General features: G+C 39.3%; 1 protein-coding gene across 1 annotated transcript; it reads right to left on the bottom strand.

Moving 5' to 3' along the window:
- Window positions 1-1,281: 1,281 nt before the first annotated feature.
- Window positions 1,282-15,507, bottom strand: LRRN4 (leucine rich repeat neuronal 4). Its single transcript, XM_020985614.2, has 5 exons — window positions 15,282-15,507; window positions 12,570-13,284; window positions 9,908-10,112; window positions 5,161-5,298; window positions 1,282-3,900 (listed from the first exon to the last, which is right to left on the bottom strand). Exons 2-5 carry the CDS (start codon window positions 13,261-13,263, stop codon window positions 2,625-2,627), a joined length of 2,313 nt encoding a protein of 770 aa, XP_020841273.1. The 5' UTR covers window positions 13,264-13,284; window positions 15,282-15,507; the 3' UTR covers window positions 1,282-2,624.
- Window positions 15,508-17,245: the final 1,738 nt, after the last annotated feature.

Here is a 17,245-nt window from a genome sequence, read left to right as displayed (position 1 = left end):
AACATACTTTGCAAACCTTAAAGCACTATATAAATGCTATATATAAATTATTATTATTATTATTGTTATAGAAAGTGATGCAGTAAGGCATTGTTTCAGCAATTAATAGCTTTCTGGGTATTTCCTATATTTCTTTCCCTATCCTGGGTTAAGTGGTGAGCAGCAAAATGTTGAACTTTCTACCTTTTTTTTTTTTTTTTAAGGCTTGTCCTTTGGATAGAGTTATATTTTATTATTACCTTCTCTGTAGTTCTTCCTTACCTTAAAACACACACACACACAACACACACATCCAGACTTCCAAAGGAAAAGAACATGAACAAGTTGGACTTTTGACAGTAGAACTATATAGATGACCTCTCATCATTCTAGTTTCATAGTGGGTTTTTCTAACTAGGTTTACATACTGAGGAAATCATGAAAAAATTGTGGTTAGCCAGCAAAAGTAACAATTTAGAAGCATTACAATAAGTTGACTTCAGATAGAAGATATTAGGAAGGGGAATGCTAACACATTATATAGTGTTGTAAGGTTATATGTTATATAAAAGGATTTTATGTACTCAACATGCTGCTTATTGCTGTAGATAATGGGTTGGCAACCTTTTGTGTGATAAAATGTTAACTTCTGATGTTTACTAGCTCTTTACTTTCCTCTGACTGACTTTTAGGTGATCTGACCCAACTTGGAGCACAACTGAACCCCTGGACCATAAATATTGACATTACTTTGTGTTGCACTGCCAAATTTTGGTTGATTTTAAATCTAATTCAGTTAGAGAACTGTAGAGCTGAACTGTAAGATAGCACAGGGCTAGGGGTAGGTTTGAGAGGCACATTTTGTCTTCATTCTCTCTGTTCACATACCATGTACGTTACCTTGCCTGGGTATTTTTTTTTCAATAGGATATCATTTACACATAGGTGGGATGTGTGAGAGAAGTATTTGTTAGTCTAAGCACAGATGGTATATGTATATTTTGAGTATATGTTAGGGAGAAAAGGGGGTTTGGACCAATTTGTAAAATATCTTAAGCTCATGTACCATATTGCCTGTGTAACTTGAGTCCAAATCTTCAGATTACCTTAAGTTTTCATGCAGCTCTTTAAAACTTTTTACATCTATAAAAAGACCATATGATTCAGATGTTTGTAATGACAGTGCTACCGCATTGATTCTATCATTTTACAAATGTGAGTATAGCAGTTTGAAGGAAAAGGTTTTTTCTATACAAATTAAGTCCTCAAGCAGTAAACCAAACTCAGGAAATATAGCCACCATTAAAGGCTTTAAGCAATATTTACTTATTCTATGTTTTTGTGAAAGTAAGAAACCATAAAAACAAATCAAAATCACATGGTTTGTAAGACTAGAAGGAAAATCGTTTTTATCTACAGGTATACTTAACAAGAATTTATTTTGTCCATGTTTAATACACTAAAACCCCAAAATGTCTTCTTGTTTTCCTTTTTCTCACTAGTAGATTAGATCTTTTTTAGAATCTTATAGGCTGAAGTTTGTAAGAGTAGATGTTGCTTTTCCCAGGTACTAAGAATAGAGTAGACACCTTCCTTGTGTCTTTGGAAAGTAGTTGGTCCTGGTATTTTGATTTTTGAAAGTAGGATATTTTAGCCATAGAAGTGAAATTGATATACCAGGAATCCTGTTTACCCCCAGCCAGTATAGCCAGAGGCTCTGTTTATACTTATATCCATATATTCCAACCTTCAGGAGAAGAATCCACTGAAATCCTTGTACAAATTCCTTGCCCAGTGTCACGTTATCAATTATATCTTAGCTGGACTTGATGCTTAAAGAAGGCAATGCTATATTGTGAGAATCCTTTATTCACATTAGGATTTTACGTTTCTATTAAATATTGAGGTGGCACCAATCTATGAAATATTCAATGGCTTAACCAGATAGTACATCAGATTGCATTTAGCAGACATCCAGTAAATGTTGAATTGAACTAAACTGCTGTACCTAGTACTCCAGACAGTATGGAAAGACAATAATGTCTGTTGTCTTAAGAATGAACCTAGCTGAGTTTAGAGAAGACCCATCACCAGTTTGGCAATAGGGTGAAAATCATTTATTATATTATTTGTTAAAGACCTATCTCCTAAAAGCTGTAGTACTCAATTGACATGATTGTTGAGGGGCTCAAAGGAGATAATGACTATAAAGCTCCTTTCCAAGCCTTAAAGCACTATATAATTGTCAGTTCTTGTAATCTAGACGTCATTGAAAGGAGTGCTTATCCACAATGAATTAATGGGTTCTTGAAGTATAAAGTCACCAGCAATTATTTGAGGAGTTCTGGGAATGACCTAGTGTTGCACATAAAGCTGCTTCCCTCCATTTTCTACCTATTCCCAGAAGTGGAGTAGTCAAAAATGAAGATTTGGAAACAGGTAATCACATTCTTTAGCACTCTGGAAACAGAAGGCAGTAGTGTTCATAGTGACAAATCATAGGATCACAAATTTATCACAGGGTCATTAGAGGCCATCAATCTCCTCTGTTTTTCCTTGGTAGGACTTTGACCTAACTTGATCAAAGTTTTCCAGTTCCCTAGAGTGAGCTTTTAGGCAAAGGCCTTCTTGGTATTTCTCTTAGGCTAATTAAAAGTCTGAAGTTTTAATGGATAGTCAAATGCTGGGTTTTTGTAGGAGACAAGATGTGTATCATATTGTTCTATATGTCTTGTTTTGCACTTCTTATAAAGGCACACAGACAGTATAAAGGTGCTAAGTAAAAGTAGTCCACTTGTGCTGCACAGGCCTGCAAAAATGAATAAGAAACTTGGCTTTGTTGTAAATGTGGTGCATGCTTTTCTCCATTCACTTGTTCTGGTTAGACTCAGACCTGCTTTGTTAGATGCCAACACACACACATTGTATGTCGTACTTGGTGAGAGCCCATGCAAGGGGTGCTCCCTGGCTATGGCATAGATCTCTTTCAGCACTGTCTGTTTCTCTGCTCTGTCTTCAGGGTGGTAGATAAGCTGATACATTCGCACCACTGAATTGGGTGCACACCAGTGGATGAGTGCGGATGTATCAGTGGTCTCAGACACCTCTTGGAGTTTAGGTGGGTCTGGGATAGTGTCTTCTCCACTGAGGCCAGGGCACCGACACCGTGATGATTTCTGTAGTATATCACATGGAGTTTGGAGATGCTTACAAGGATGATAATCACAGAGGTTATCTTGCTTAAGCACATCCTTCCTATCCTCCTCCACCTTCTCCTCGTCACTGTAGTCATCCAGCATGTAGATTGGAATCCCTATGACTGAAGCACTTGGCTGATGTCCCTCAGTGGTGTTCTGTGCCCTTTGATAGGTCTGGGGAGTGTTTACCATGTGTGGAAGAGAGGGGATCCTGGGGTGCTTCCTAGGGAATGGGGTAGAGGCTGAAGTAGATACTGAGATACCCGGTCCAATAGTAGATTGATTAATGGCATTTTCTTCCCTTAGTTTTGTTGGAGCTGTTCTTCCAGCCCTGGGTGGAATGGCTAAGTCACCAGGACCTACTGTAGGGACTGTTGTAGGGATGATTGCTATCTTTCCAACACTTGGAGTAGGCAAAGCAAGTTTCAGTGTATTAGAGGTAGCTTTCTTGCTCAGGATGGAATTTTCCTTGGTAGTGTTTGGAAATGCTGTGGGCTCTGTTTTGTGGAAATTGAAAGAAGCCAGTGTCATTGGTTGATTTGATCCACTTAATGGTTTGTTAGAGGAATTGTTATCCGCACTGCTTTCCACGGAAGGAGGGCTTGATATGATAAAGGTTGCCTTTCTTTTAGAAAGACACATGCTGTACAGCTGGGAGAGGGAAAGAGAGGACAAAAATGTACTCTTGGGGTCTTCAGCTGGAGTACAAATAGTGTCGTTGGACCTAGGAGAGTGAGACAAACCAGTTAGAGAACACTTGATATCTAAGAGCCCCTTTTAGCACCACTATTGTTTTGTTAAGTTCTGTCCTTCTCTGAAGGTCCTACTCTGATGGATAATCATTCAGACATGGAAGTGACCCAGATTTCTCAAAGGCTGTGCCAAAAAATGCAAGTTCTGGCAAATCCTAAAAAATTGGAATGGCCTCCAGGATGGGATAAGTGATAGGACTCTTGTTGCCCAGAGATTAGCTTCTCAAAGTTCAGAAGGGTTCATCACTGGGATGCTGCAAAGTGATAAATTTTTTGGCAGCTCCTGAAGACCATCCACAAAATCATACTTTTCCCAATTACTGGAACATCAAGAAATCCTTCCTTTTTTACTTCATATTTATTTTACATATATTTTGCATATACTTAGATTTGTACACATCTCCCCTGATTGCAATATAAGCTCCTTGAAAGAAGGAACTTTGACTTTTGGTTTTGGATTCCCATCCCCTAACAGTGTTTCTGTAGTGTTGAATGAATGCTTGTAGATTGATAGAGCAGCTACCATCTATGTTGGTGGAAGGAATTTGCACACTGACAAAATTCCAGATCCTTCAAGTAAGGAATGAAGCCCTTTGTAAAATATCCTTAATTAAATTAAGCTTTTTAGCTACTATTTGATCCTAGCAGAATAATTAACCTTTGCATAACCCTATCTCAGAATTTCTTGTTAACACTCAGTGGTAATTAAACTTACGCAGTTTGGGTGTCCTATATCCCAATTCAGTACTCTTAGTCTGGAGCAAGAAATTATAGTATTCGTGTTTGTGGATTAAGTAGTCCTGGGATTTGGGACAGTTGAGGAATCATCCTAATAAAGGCACTGAATAATTCCTAAGTAAAATGTCCATCAGAATAAGTCATTTAGCATATAGACTATTGTTGAAGGGTTATATGGGCTCCACATTTGAATAGGATGCATTGATGCTATGAGCATTCTGGGGGTCCTACTTTCTCTTCATAATTGGACAGTGATATCAGAAAAACAGTGACAAAGGACCATGTTGATGCCTTACTCCAGAGAAATAATCAAAATTCTTCTATGCTATTTAACACTAAGATCCTAGGTAGAACACCACAAATAGAGCATAAAGTAGCAATAACAATAGGAAATGCAGAAATAATTTGTGTAAGAGCTATTAGTAAAGAGTAAGTCTTACCTGAGGCCCCCTACAACAAAATCCTTCTTTCCAATGAAATAATGAGCCAGTTACCTGCTGAGGACCACTTTGTCTGTGTTAGAGAGGAGCCAAGACAAGTCACAGCTGCAAATTAAAGGATTGCCATACAGGTTGATGAAAATGACCTGGGAGGAATCCAGAGTCCAAGGTTGGAAGGAACTCAAGTTGCAGCTGAAGTACAAAAAGGAAAGGATAAGAGAAAGAGGGGCTAGGTATAAATTATGTCAGATAGTTTTATTGTGGTTATTATTACAAGGGTAATAGAAAATGAATTGGATCAGCAGACGAGAGAGTTGGATCCTGGGCCCACTTCTACCATTAACTGGCTATGATCCTCAAGTCACTTAGTACCTTTGTGTCTTGCTTTTTACCTCCGTCAAATAACCATTGCTTACCTCAGAGGCTTCTGGTGAGAATCAAATGACATATCTGGGAAAAGCACTTTAAGAACAATAAAGCACAATAAATTATCATGGAATGAGCACTCAAATTTGTGGTTAACAAGGATTGAGAACCTACACTATCCCAGATGATGACCTCTAACACTAATATTTCCCTGTCATTTTAGAAATGTTATCCTAGATTAACAATAGTAGTTAACCCTACTTTTTTTTTTAAATCCCTTAGAGTTTCTTAGGGTCAAGTCATCCTACCAATTGCACACACTTGGACATTGTATGTGTGTGTGGGTGTGGGTATGTGTGGGGGTGGGGGGGTGTTAAGGGGGAGAGACACAGACAGCGAGAGACTATATCCTTAGAAGATGGCAAAAATGTAGAAAGGAGGAATTTAGGACTGATGTCAAGAGCTATCTCTAGTCTCAATAATTTTTACTTTACAAAGTGGCAAGCACATTTCCCAATCTCTCCAGAGATAAGCTCAAGATCTCTAGCAATGTATTAAGCAAGTGGAAGAGAGAGAACTCTGATCATGACTTAATTTTGTTCTAATTTTTTATATTCTTTTACTCAAAATTATTACTATCAGCCCACTGAAAGGCGTTTTAGATTGACCTCTGAAAGTATCCTTGGCCTCACTAAACTAACTCTGGGTTTTGTTTTTATCTTGTGTTTTCCCTGTTTTGTTTAATTATACCATCTCATCCCAACATTCTTGTACACATTAATCATTAAACTGAGCTTCTAGAGCAATGTAAAAAGGGGAAAGGTTACAAAAAGGTCAGCCTCCAGCTTTCAGGTGGGGTATGAAACTGAAAGAGTTCATCTACTTTTCGTTGGACATTAATGGGATAATTGTCTTCATGTGAACCTTAGGATTTTTTTTTTTTAGCATCACCTGGCAATCTGCTGCAAGTTATGATTGAAAGCAGGGTAATGTTTTGAAAAGTACACTGGATCTGGAGTCACAGAACCTGAATTTAAATCTCAGCTTACACAAGTCTCTTAACCTCTTCCCAGCCCCAATATTCTCAGTGGCGAAGGGGTTTGATGAGTTGGGTGAACTAGGAGTGCCCTTTGAGCTCTAAACTCTGTGATTATCTTGGAACAAAACGTCATAGTAACATTCATCAAAAATGAGTATTGTTCAAGTCGACATGATATAATGGAAGAGTGCAGGATCTGGGTGAGAAGACCTGGGTTTGAATCCCAATTCTGCCACTTACTACTAGTGTGATCTTGAGATCTCAGTTTTCTCATCTTTAAAACGAAGAGGACTAGATGACCTTAAAGGCATCTTCTAGCTCCAAATCTATGAACATAGAATCCTCAGCAATACTCTTTCATGGGCCAGGACAATTTTCCCAAATAGCTGTGGCTTAGTAATGACTGCTTATAGACTGGAATAGCAGTAACAGTTTTCTCCTAGGGTTGGTGGAGTTGCTTGAAATAATGTGGATAAGTGGGAACTTTGCTGACAGTCCAGCTAGTTCAATTCAATTCACTTTAATAAGCTTTTATTTAGTGCCTATTATGTATAAGTTACCATGCATTTTACTGGCCAGTGACATGCCTTTTTTTTTTTAAAGGAAAAGAATGTTCCACTTATTTTGACTCAAATCTAGCTCTTCCTACTGAAAATCCTTTGCATTTTTAGTAATGTAAAAGACATAAACAAGGTCTCTAATCTGCTTATCAACTGTCTTGTCAATATATTTGGAGAAGAGGAGAAAAGGGAAACAGCATGAATTACTGTCATACTATATACCAGGCACAAATATCTCATTTGATTCTTAATCCTGTGAAGTAGGTGCTATTATTATTCCAATTTTAGAATTCAGGAAACTGAAGCAGACAGAGGTTAAGTGACTTGCCCAGGGTCACACAGCTAGTAAGTATCTGAGGCAGGATTTGAACTCCCATCTTCCTGATTCCAGGCCCAGCACAGAACCAAGTGGTTCTGACTCTAGGACCAGCACTCTATCCATGGCACCACCCAACTGCCTCCATTTCAGTTGATTCTTCAGACAGTCTCACAGGTTTTAGCCTGGGCCAGGGTTTAGGATAACTCTGGCCAGAATCAGACCTCAGCAAAATTATAAAATTTTTCTTTAGCACCTCCTTTTCAGAGCATTCTTCCCTGCCAGTTCCCCAAATGATGCCCCACTGCCTGCTATTCTCTGGTGATTGGTGACAAAACTAGACTTGCTCCTAGGCAAAATATAACCAGGTGCATCCTTCCCTCACATCAAAATGGAAACAACTGGTGGAAAGTGCACTGAATTTAGTATCAAAAACAAAATGGATGAAAAATGCATATTGACCTGTATTAGGATAGAAAGCCCATTAAAATAATGCATTAATATGTACAACCTTGAGAGGTACTACAAATGCGCAATTAAGCCTAGAATTTAGTAGAAATGGATCAAGCTAGATCACATTTGGAAAAAGTGCACGGTGCTTTCAGTGTTTGCTAACTATTGTGTACAACAAAAGCCTTCCTTTTTACACCAATATTCTCCCAATAATGGAACACCTTATCTCAGGAGAAATAAAATTTCAAATAGCCCACAAGCAAGTGGAAAAAATTATGTAGGCTGTAGCAAATTACTTAGCATTATGTGTTGGAGAACTGGCATAATACTAAGGACATATATGACCAGAAAAGGAGGGATGGGGTAAATAATGTCACAAAAATATGTGACTAGATAGACAGCTTAATTGTTGCACAGGTTTGGAAGAATAGAGGCATTGCTCCAGGGCAGTGTAGGGAATTACCAGTGTGGGAATTCCTCAGTCTGACACAGGTGACAACACATCTGTGATCTCATGGCTCAGTGCCAGTGACTTGCCTGAGGCACAGAAAGGTCAAATGACTCTCCCAGAGCCCTGTAGGTAAGAATCAAAGGAGAGACTTGAATTTGGATAATCCTGACTCCAAGTCTATTCCAGCTGCCTCTTGTACTAACACCTCTGAAATAGAAAAAAGAATCAGGGGAAGGCCTGTAGTACTTTGGGCATATCTTCTGTGCTATACAATATGGACAAGAATCCTACAGAACGAAAAGTCATGGAGAGGCTGTGACCTGCATCAGTGGAGGGACTACAAGCCGGTGAAAATACATCTCATCAGTCCAACAAAGTAGAAGAAAAACCATTAAAAATGTATCTGTTCTTAGTTCTGTTCCCTCAGGACCCTCCTCTCTTCCCCTAATATCTTAGCATAAAATGTAGGTTACTGTATTGTCCCTATGAAGTAACAGCTAATGAGCCTCCAGAAGACCATATACAAACACCCACAAATAAGTTACTGTAATTACTGGAATACTGGGTGTTTTTACTGAGAAAAACAAGGAGGCTTTTTTTTTCAACAAGGGAAAGGGAAATCTGGTTCAGCAGTCACTTCCTATATACATATATAACTAGTACCAATCTCAGACCTGGCCATTCCTTTTTACCCTTCCTCAGATTCATGGCCCCTTCTCCCCTTCTTTCCCCTTGTTGGCACGTGCTCTGTTTCTAGTTTTTCATAGTTTCTGGCCTCTGAATTCCCCATAGTTTCAATTTTCTCTCCCCAAACTACTCCTTGCTCAGTCATCATGGATGCTTTCTTCTCATGTGTGGTACCAGGTACTGAAAGCTTCTACATCAACACTCCCACACATTCCAAGGTATGGGGCTGCCAAACCAGAACTGTACATTCCCATACAGGAGAACTGGAAACCTTACCCTACCATGCTATTTCTAAGTCAGAATTCAACAATGACCCTGAAAGCTATGCTGTCAGAAGCTAAAATAAACCTCAAAATAAATCTTTATGCAAGCTCAGGCTAAGATTTCAGATTCCAGCTGCTACATACATATCTATGCCTTTACCAGGCTGTGATTCCCTTTCTAGACTTAACGACAAAGATGGATAGCTTGGATTGGCTTTGGTTTCCAGTGGGGCTTGTCTCGATAAAGGGATGTCACAGTATGGGAACTATTCTTCTGGATATGGTTGACAGCCCACGGAGGCAACTACTGCCTATGTGGTGTAATCCGTGAGACCTGTGAAGGCTCACTTGCCCACAAATAATCTCACCAATTCCGGGGTCATAATGTCTCATATTCCCCCCATCAGTGATTTTTTCCTTTGAGTTAAGTGTCTCTCCAGGTTCTTCTTTTAAAATAAAAAGGTCTCAAAATAGAAAGAAAAGGTTAATTAATTAATTTCCTCACTCTTTTTTGTGGATGCCACGATAACCCGAGATACTGATGTGTCCATAAAAATAACTTGGCATAAATGAAAGGTATTAAATCATTAATGCCTTAAGATTTCACAAATGCAGACACACAAACACAAAGCATATGGATCTGAGATTGCTCTGAGAAACACTTACTTTTGGAGGAGAAGAGACTGCAAATGAGGAGTATCTTCAAATATTTCTGTTTTCACAAAACTCAGGGCTTGAGAGTCTTGACAATCCAGTACTTTTAGGTTAGGTGTAGCCTTGAATATTTCCCCATCGAGGCTTTTCAGTCTTGCCATCCTCTTTAGGTAGAGGAACCTGAGGTTTGGTATGTCTCTGATCCATCCTAGCCGGACTGAAACACCGAGGAAAAACTATTGACCATATAAAGGGAAGCAAAAGGGTACAGCCACTAAAAAGGACTTAGTTTCATTAAAAATAACAATAAGACAACATTGACGAATGGTATAATTTCATGAATGTGACAGCTTAATTAGAACTTTGAAGTGAAACTCAAAAGACTACATTCTAGATTCCTTAGTCATTAGTCTAGAATCTCAACTAGAAAATATGGCTTATGAGAAGGACTGGATCCAGAAATGAAAGACTATCACGTTTCATTGACCCATTTAACTGGAATCTAGTCCAACATCATCATCAGAATAATAGGCTCATCATAGACCTAGAGCTGAAAGAGACATAGAGGTTATCTAGTCCAAACCCCTTCATTCTACTGAGGAAGAAATTGAGGTGAAGTGACTTGTCCAAAGTCACACAGGCAGTAAATAGCAGTGCCAGAATTCAAAGCCATGTCCTCTGATTCCAAATCCAGCCCCATTTACCTGAGGTGAAACTGAGGCTCAGACAGGTTACTTGCTAAATGTTACTCTGCTAGTAAAGAGAAGTCAGGACTGGGACCTAGATCTTCTGACCTCCAGCCCAGTGTCTTTCCCCTTACATCATAAAAAGAAAACTAAAGAATAATCAAACCCATCACAGTTCTCTCAAGTAGTTAATAATGTGCAGATATGAAATAGAACAGGGTAATTAGTGGGAGTAAAGGAATACTGTTAGGCAAACTATTTTTTTTTTACTTTTTGATTGATTTTATTTTATGACTTCCCTACAAAACCAAAAACTTCACCTTCTGAGTTCCATTCTATTTCCTAAATTTTCTTGCTTCTCTCAAGTGGGATTTATGATGGAAAAATTCTGCTTTCCTTGAAATTAATTTGTATCAGTAATGATAACAACAATAATGGGCATTTATTTTGTGCTTTAAAGTCTGCAAAATATTTTACTTATGTTATTTCATTTAACCCTCATAAGAACCCTATGTTGTTATTTTTGTTGTTATTCAGTTGTGTTCAACTCTTTGTGACCCCATTTGGGGTTTTCTTGGCAAAGATACTGAAATGGTTTGCCATTTTCTCTGGCTTCTCTGGCTCATTTCACAGATATAGAAACTAAGGCAAATAGGGTTAAGTGATTTGCCCAGAGTCACACAGCTTTTTCTGAGGTTGCATTGGAACTCAGGTCTTCCTGACACCAGGCCTGATGCTCTATCTACTGCACCACCTAATTGCCCCCAAAACCCTGTGAGCTATGCACAATTATCCCCATTTAACGGATGAGAAAATCTAAGGCAAAGAAAAGTAAAGTGACTTGCAGTCAGATGGTAAATGTCTGAGGTGATATCTGAACCCAAGTCTTCCTGACTCCAAGTCCAGTGTTCTCTTTTTCTAGTAGGCCAACTAAACAAGGAGGTATGGGAAAGGACTGGCCTTCCAGTGATCTGAACCCAGAATGTACAAACCTGGCACTTGAGTCTATCAAATCCATCAATTAATAATTATTTCCTGAGAACCTACTAAATTTCAAGCAATTACTATATGTATTTATCTATGTATGCATATGTATATATTCCTAAGACTGCATCAGTTACTATTATTCACTAAAAAACCAATGTTGTGCTATGCTTTCCTCTTCATTCCCTTGTGACACCACACACACACACACACACACACACGTATATACTTTTATGTTCATATATATATATATACATATTATATATGTCCATGTATACATGTGTTTATATACACATAAAAACACATGTATGGAATCTTCCTGAATCCAAGGCCAGCCCTCTAGCTATGATGCCACTCTGGCTACTTGTTTCTCAAGCACGGAAGATATGAATACAAAAGTGTGTGTATATATGTATGTGTGCATATATATGTATATACACACACTTATGTACATGCACAGATATATAGGTGTATGTGTATATGAATATAATTATAATTATACATAAATAAATATATGAGTCTATATAATGATATGTATAAGTATATACTTATATTCTATATACATATATTTCTGCATGTGTATAATATACACATATACAATATATTAAATATAAATATATACTTCTACACATATACATATAACCAAATCCACACACACCATACTACAGAGAGAGAGAGAGAGAGAGAGAGAGAGAGAGAGAGAGAGAGAGAGAGTACATGAGTGTATACTTTTGTAGTCACAACTTTGCTTGAAAGCCACAGTGGCATCATGGGGAGAGGTCTGGCCTTGGGAGTCAGGAAGACCCAAGTTCACGTTCTGCCTCAGACATACACTGGCCATGTGACTGTGGGAAAAGTCATTTCACTTCTCAATGCTCCCCAAAGTTACCTAAGTTGCAGATGAGGAGCATCGGTAAAAAGGATTTTTACACCCCAGAAATTCCCCTTTATAATGTTTATTGTTAAAATCCAAGGCCCATTCCCAGAAAATTCTTCTGACTTACTTTCTGGAAGAAAAGTCCCACTGAGATCCAACACTTCCATGGTATGCATAGGAGTCTTTTCTCTAACTTGGCCTAATATTCTTTGAGCAAAGGCTGACTCTTGAATTCCTTCTTGGTCGTTTTTCCCCAACAGGGTAACCGACAGGTTAAGGAAGTGTAGGGATGGAAAGCAGGAAAATGCCCCAGGGTGGATTTCCAGAATAGGATTTCCCACAAGCGAGAGCCATGTCAGGTTTTGCAACACCACGGTTTGGCAGCTGGGCATGGATGAGAGCTTGTTGTAGCTTAGGTCCAGAGTTTCAAGGCTCTCAAAGACAGGAGTTTCCCCGAAGTGAAGCTCTTGGATCAAGTTGTTCCTCAAGATGAGCACTTGAAGGCTGGAGAGGTCCCTCAGGTCCTGATCTCTCAGCTCCTTGAGCTGGTTGCTGCTTAGGTCTAAGCTCTGTAGTGTCCGTGGCAGACAGGGAGGGATGCTTTCAAGGCTTCTGTTCGCTAGAAACAAGGTGGCTGTTGTCTTGTTGAACTCCTCGCAAGATAAGCTAGACAGATTGAGATTGTCCTCCCAGGGACCAAGCTGGGCAACTTGAAAGACAGTTACTGTTGCCTTTGGCTTGACAGTACCTTCTTTGCTTGGTGGGCTGTCGGGGGCTGCCCAGCCCAGCTCCATCATGGAAAGCAGCATCAAGACCCACATTCTGTGCCTCCAAGGACAGACCTTGGTGGGGGGAACAAAGGCCATCAGAAGGCTTAGCAAACGCAATTGCTGTTCCGTGCCCAGAAGCAGTTTCTAAGTCAAAGGCTGGGGTGGTTTTTCCTACTATGGTTACTTAGAAGCAGGGGATGTAGATGGGTTTTTACTGGAATGAAAACCAACTCTTCTAAAAACCTAGAGGAAGCTATAACCTTAGAAAAGCCTGGGATATTTTGACATGTGGCACGTCAGACCTTAAAGACCCCCGAGGTCAACACCCTCCTAATAATCCCTGAGGACCCAATGTATCACGCTACGACATTAAGCTGGCGCTGCTGGGCTCAAAAAGTGGGGCTTGAAAACTTGATAAATCCCAGCTGAGATCCTTTTCCTGCAGGAGGGGATGGGGAGAGAAACCATGAGCTAAATATCAGGGTCTCTGGGAACGCAGTCTATTTAAAAAAAGAAAAAGATATTTGCTTAAAAATTATGAGTTTGACAAACATCAACAAACACAAACATACACAAAACAAAATAAAACAGGATTGAATATGAAACTGCGTTTCTATTATGTACAGTTTGATTTTTTTTTTCAAGGTATATAATACATTTAACTTGTTAGCATCAACTCTATCCTGTTTACCCTCTGTCTCCTGAGTGTCTCTTCTGGGTGATTTTTAAAATGTTACACTGTTGTTCTTTTTTGGCATCACTATCTCTTCTCTCCTATCTCCTGTCCCCACCTTCACTCCCCAAAAAAACCCTTCTTTGTAGAACCCAATCTATTTTTATTATGGTGCTACTTAAAGAGTCCCTTTGGCTCCCATTTTAACACTGGGGTTCCTTCCTACATTATGTGTCTCAGGCTTCACTTCTGTAAGATGAAGAAAGGATTCTAGAGGCAGCTGAACCCAACCCTCCCAGGGAACACAGACACCCTGAGGAAAGCCTTTACTTCCTTGTCTCAGTCTCTGAGGGATGGGTTTAGAACTTCTGTGAGAAGAAATCAACACATCAGTGTCACAGGTACTTCTTTAAGATGAGCAGTTTAAATATCATCATAATAATTAACATGTACAGAACTCTCTAAGGTTTGAAAAAGACCTTATGTATGTTAACTCATTTTAGCCTCAGAACACTGGGAGATAGGTGCTATTATCCCCATTTTAAAGATAAGAAAACTGAGGCTAAGTGACTAGCTCAGAGTCACACTGGCAAGATTTGAACTTAGATCTTTCTGACTCTAAGGCTAGCACTTTATCCACTGTACCACTTAGCCACCTAACTACAGAGAGTCTGGGAAATACACTGATTCGCTCAATGCTAGAGGAACAGCAAGCTACAGTAGATAAGGTACTTGGCCTTAGAGTCAGGAATATGGGAGTTCCATTCCTGCCTCCAACACTTCAATCACTCAATCAGTCAGTAAATATTTATTAAGCACCTGCTGTGCCAGGCATTTTGCTAAGCTTTGGCATTTGAAAATTATGTGACTAAGGGTAAACCCCTTAATCTCTGTGAGCCTCTATTTGCTTCTCTATTAAATGGGTATAGACCTCAGCGAGTCAATCCAATGAGACGATGTCTCCAAAATGCTTTGCAAATTGTACTGTGCTATATAAATGTCAGTAATTATTAAGGTGGGGGAGCAAAGAATCCCCTGGCATATGGGCTTTTGAAGCTAGCTATTTCCTCAGTCCTTCTATCAATAACTGCACTAGCTCACAATTAATGCTATTGATTGTGCCCCCAGCCACTTTCTCTGTTGCTCACTGGAAAGCCTGAGACATGAGTTCTGGTCCCAGCCATACATCTAATTACACTTCTGACTCTAGGAAAGCCAGTTCCACTTTCTGGGCCTCAGTTTCGTCCTCCACAAAATGAGGAAGCTAGGCTGGTGATTCCTAAGGTCCCTCCCAGTTTCTACACAACACAACCGTGATTCTGAAAATTCCTGATCTTGAAAACGGGAGCAGGATGGGGGTGAGCTTCAAGAAAGAGTTCATTCACTTCGTACTCACCAGGCAGGCACCTTTTGAAGGATGTAGCCCTCCAGTCCTCCTCAGATTCCCTCGGCTCCTTTTTTTTTTTTTTTTTGACAAAGGACTTGTGAGTCAGCCAGCAGCTTTGCTCACAGCCCCAGTGGCAGCTCTTCCCTATTCCCCCCCATCCACGTCCTTTCTGCCCCTCTACCCATGGTTAGGGGCAGAGCTTACTGCAGCCCTCCTGAGCCCCTCCTCCTCCTCCTCCTTCTGGTCCTCCTCCCTCACTGAGCTTTTGCAGTTATTAGCTTCTCTCCTTTACCCATTGGCCCCTCCCCACCCTCCTCTAGGGCGAGCTCCTTTCTGAGCCTGTTACAGCTTCCCAGGCTCTTTTGCTTTTTACGTGGCCTGAACCCCTGGGAGTGAACTATGGAAGGTCCCTGCTCTCTCAGGATCGGGGTTAACAAGGGTCAATGGGGCTGGGTGGTCAGGCAACAGCAGCTTCATCATCATTTCTCAGGAATCTGCTCCACCTAGACTTTTCCCATGCCAGGTTGGTTGCTATTTCTGTGGAAGTTTAATGATGAGAAGAGAAAAAACTCTCTCCCTTTTTACCCAAGGCAGGACAGCCAAATGTCAATCCTGAATGACCTCTGTGACCATTTATGTTCAGTAAAATCTAGTGACCAGTGCAAGCCTAAAACAGATTGCAAGAACATAATGAGAGCCCCCCCTCAGAAGTGTCTTCTGCACAGTCAGCTCTGGGCAAATAGTTGACACCTAAAAAATACTTGTTGATTGATTTGGTTACGTGCAAAGTGGGATGAGGAAAAAGGAGAAAGGAAAAAATTAAGAGAGCTCTGTTCAGAAAGGCCTTCGGTTACTCTCAAAAGCAGGGATGATAAAAGAGATTAATCAATTGTGTCCTGTTTTCAGCATACACGCTCAGATGTTTTGTATTCATTTTGCAGTGGAAATCTGTTTCTAAATGATATAGCCAGATTTCCTTTGTGTTTTATTTCATTATTAATCTACAAGAAATAAACATTTGTGGAATTCCTAAGATCAGTCAATAGTCAATAAACATTTATTAAGCACCTATTACGAGCCAGGCATTATACTAACCACTGGAGACACAAATATGAAAAAAGAAAGTTTTTGCCCTCAAGGAATTTACCATCTAATGGATCGTTCTTGCCACCTAATAAAAAATCACATTAACTTAAACTGGACTAGGTCACATGGGACATGTTTGACAGCGGCATTTGTACACTCTGAGTGCCAGGGAAGTAAAACTGATTTTTTAAAAATTTTATGTTCTTGCTCTTAATTAAATTTACAAGTCATCAAAAAAGAGAGAACAGTTCCATGTAAAAAAAAATGAGGACTATATGTGAAACTGTAAATCCCTATTATATACAGCTTACTTAAAAAGTACAATAAATTCAATGTTACTTTTTTATTTTTGCAAGTATTAATTATCCCTCCCTCCCACTGCTCCTCAAACTGAACAATAAAAGAACCTTCCACTAAATAAGTAATAGAAATAATTCCTTTATTTATAAAAAATAACAGCAAATATGCAAAGCTGTCTTGCTCATTATGTTTCTCTCTGTTCACTTCTGCGCATTCTTTAAAAAATGCTTTGATGACAATCTTTTGTTTCTTTTATTTTTTGTTTTTAGCAATGCTATCTCTAGCTTGAAATGGAGCTAGCTAAACACTAGTTATCACTAGTTTGAAAGGGAGTGTAGTGAAATTATCAAAAAAAATCTTGGCCCCACAGAAGATATATGAAAAGATACCTCTCTGGCTTCTCAGAAGAGGTTAGTGTTTGATGGGTATGAAACATTGCATATAATGTCAGATTATTTTAATGTGTTTATTGGGTTTTAATTAAACAGTTCTGGGCAGAAGAGGGGGAGGAATAGAGAGGAAAATGCAGATAATTAAAGACAAAAGATGTTAATAAAATCTATTTTAAAATAGTAAATTGTTCTCTT

Source organism: Phascolarctos cinereus, unplaced genomic scaffold, assembly GCF_003287225.1.
Source record: "Phascolarctos cinereus isolate Bilbo 61053 unplaced genomic scaffold, phaCin_HiC Scaffold_2;HRSCAF=192, whole genome shotgun sequence".
NCBI lineage: Eukaryota > Metazoa > Chordata > Mammalia > Diprotodontia > Phascolarctidae > Phascolarctos > Phascolarctos cinereus.
Note: the sequence above shows the minus strand (reverse complement) of the source record. Positions and strands in the feature narration are given on the sequence as shown.

Coding starts and splice junctions, on each gene's coding strand:
- LRRN4 (XM_020985614.2), bottom strand. CDS start 13,263: ATGTGGGTCTTGATGCTGCTTTCCATGATGGAGCTGGGCTGGGCAGCC. Junction 10,113..12,569: donor TGGGACTTTTCTTCCAGAAA/GTAAGTCAGAAG, acceptor TCGGTGTTTCAG/TCCGGCTAGGATGGATCAGA. Junction 5,299..9,907: donor CAGTCTCTTCTCCTCCAAAA/GTAAGTGTTTCT, acceptor TTTGTACTTCAG/CTGCAACTTGAGTTCCTTCC.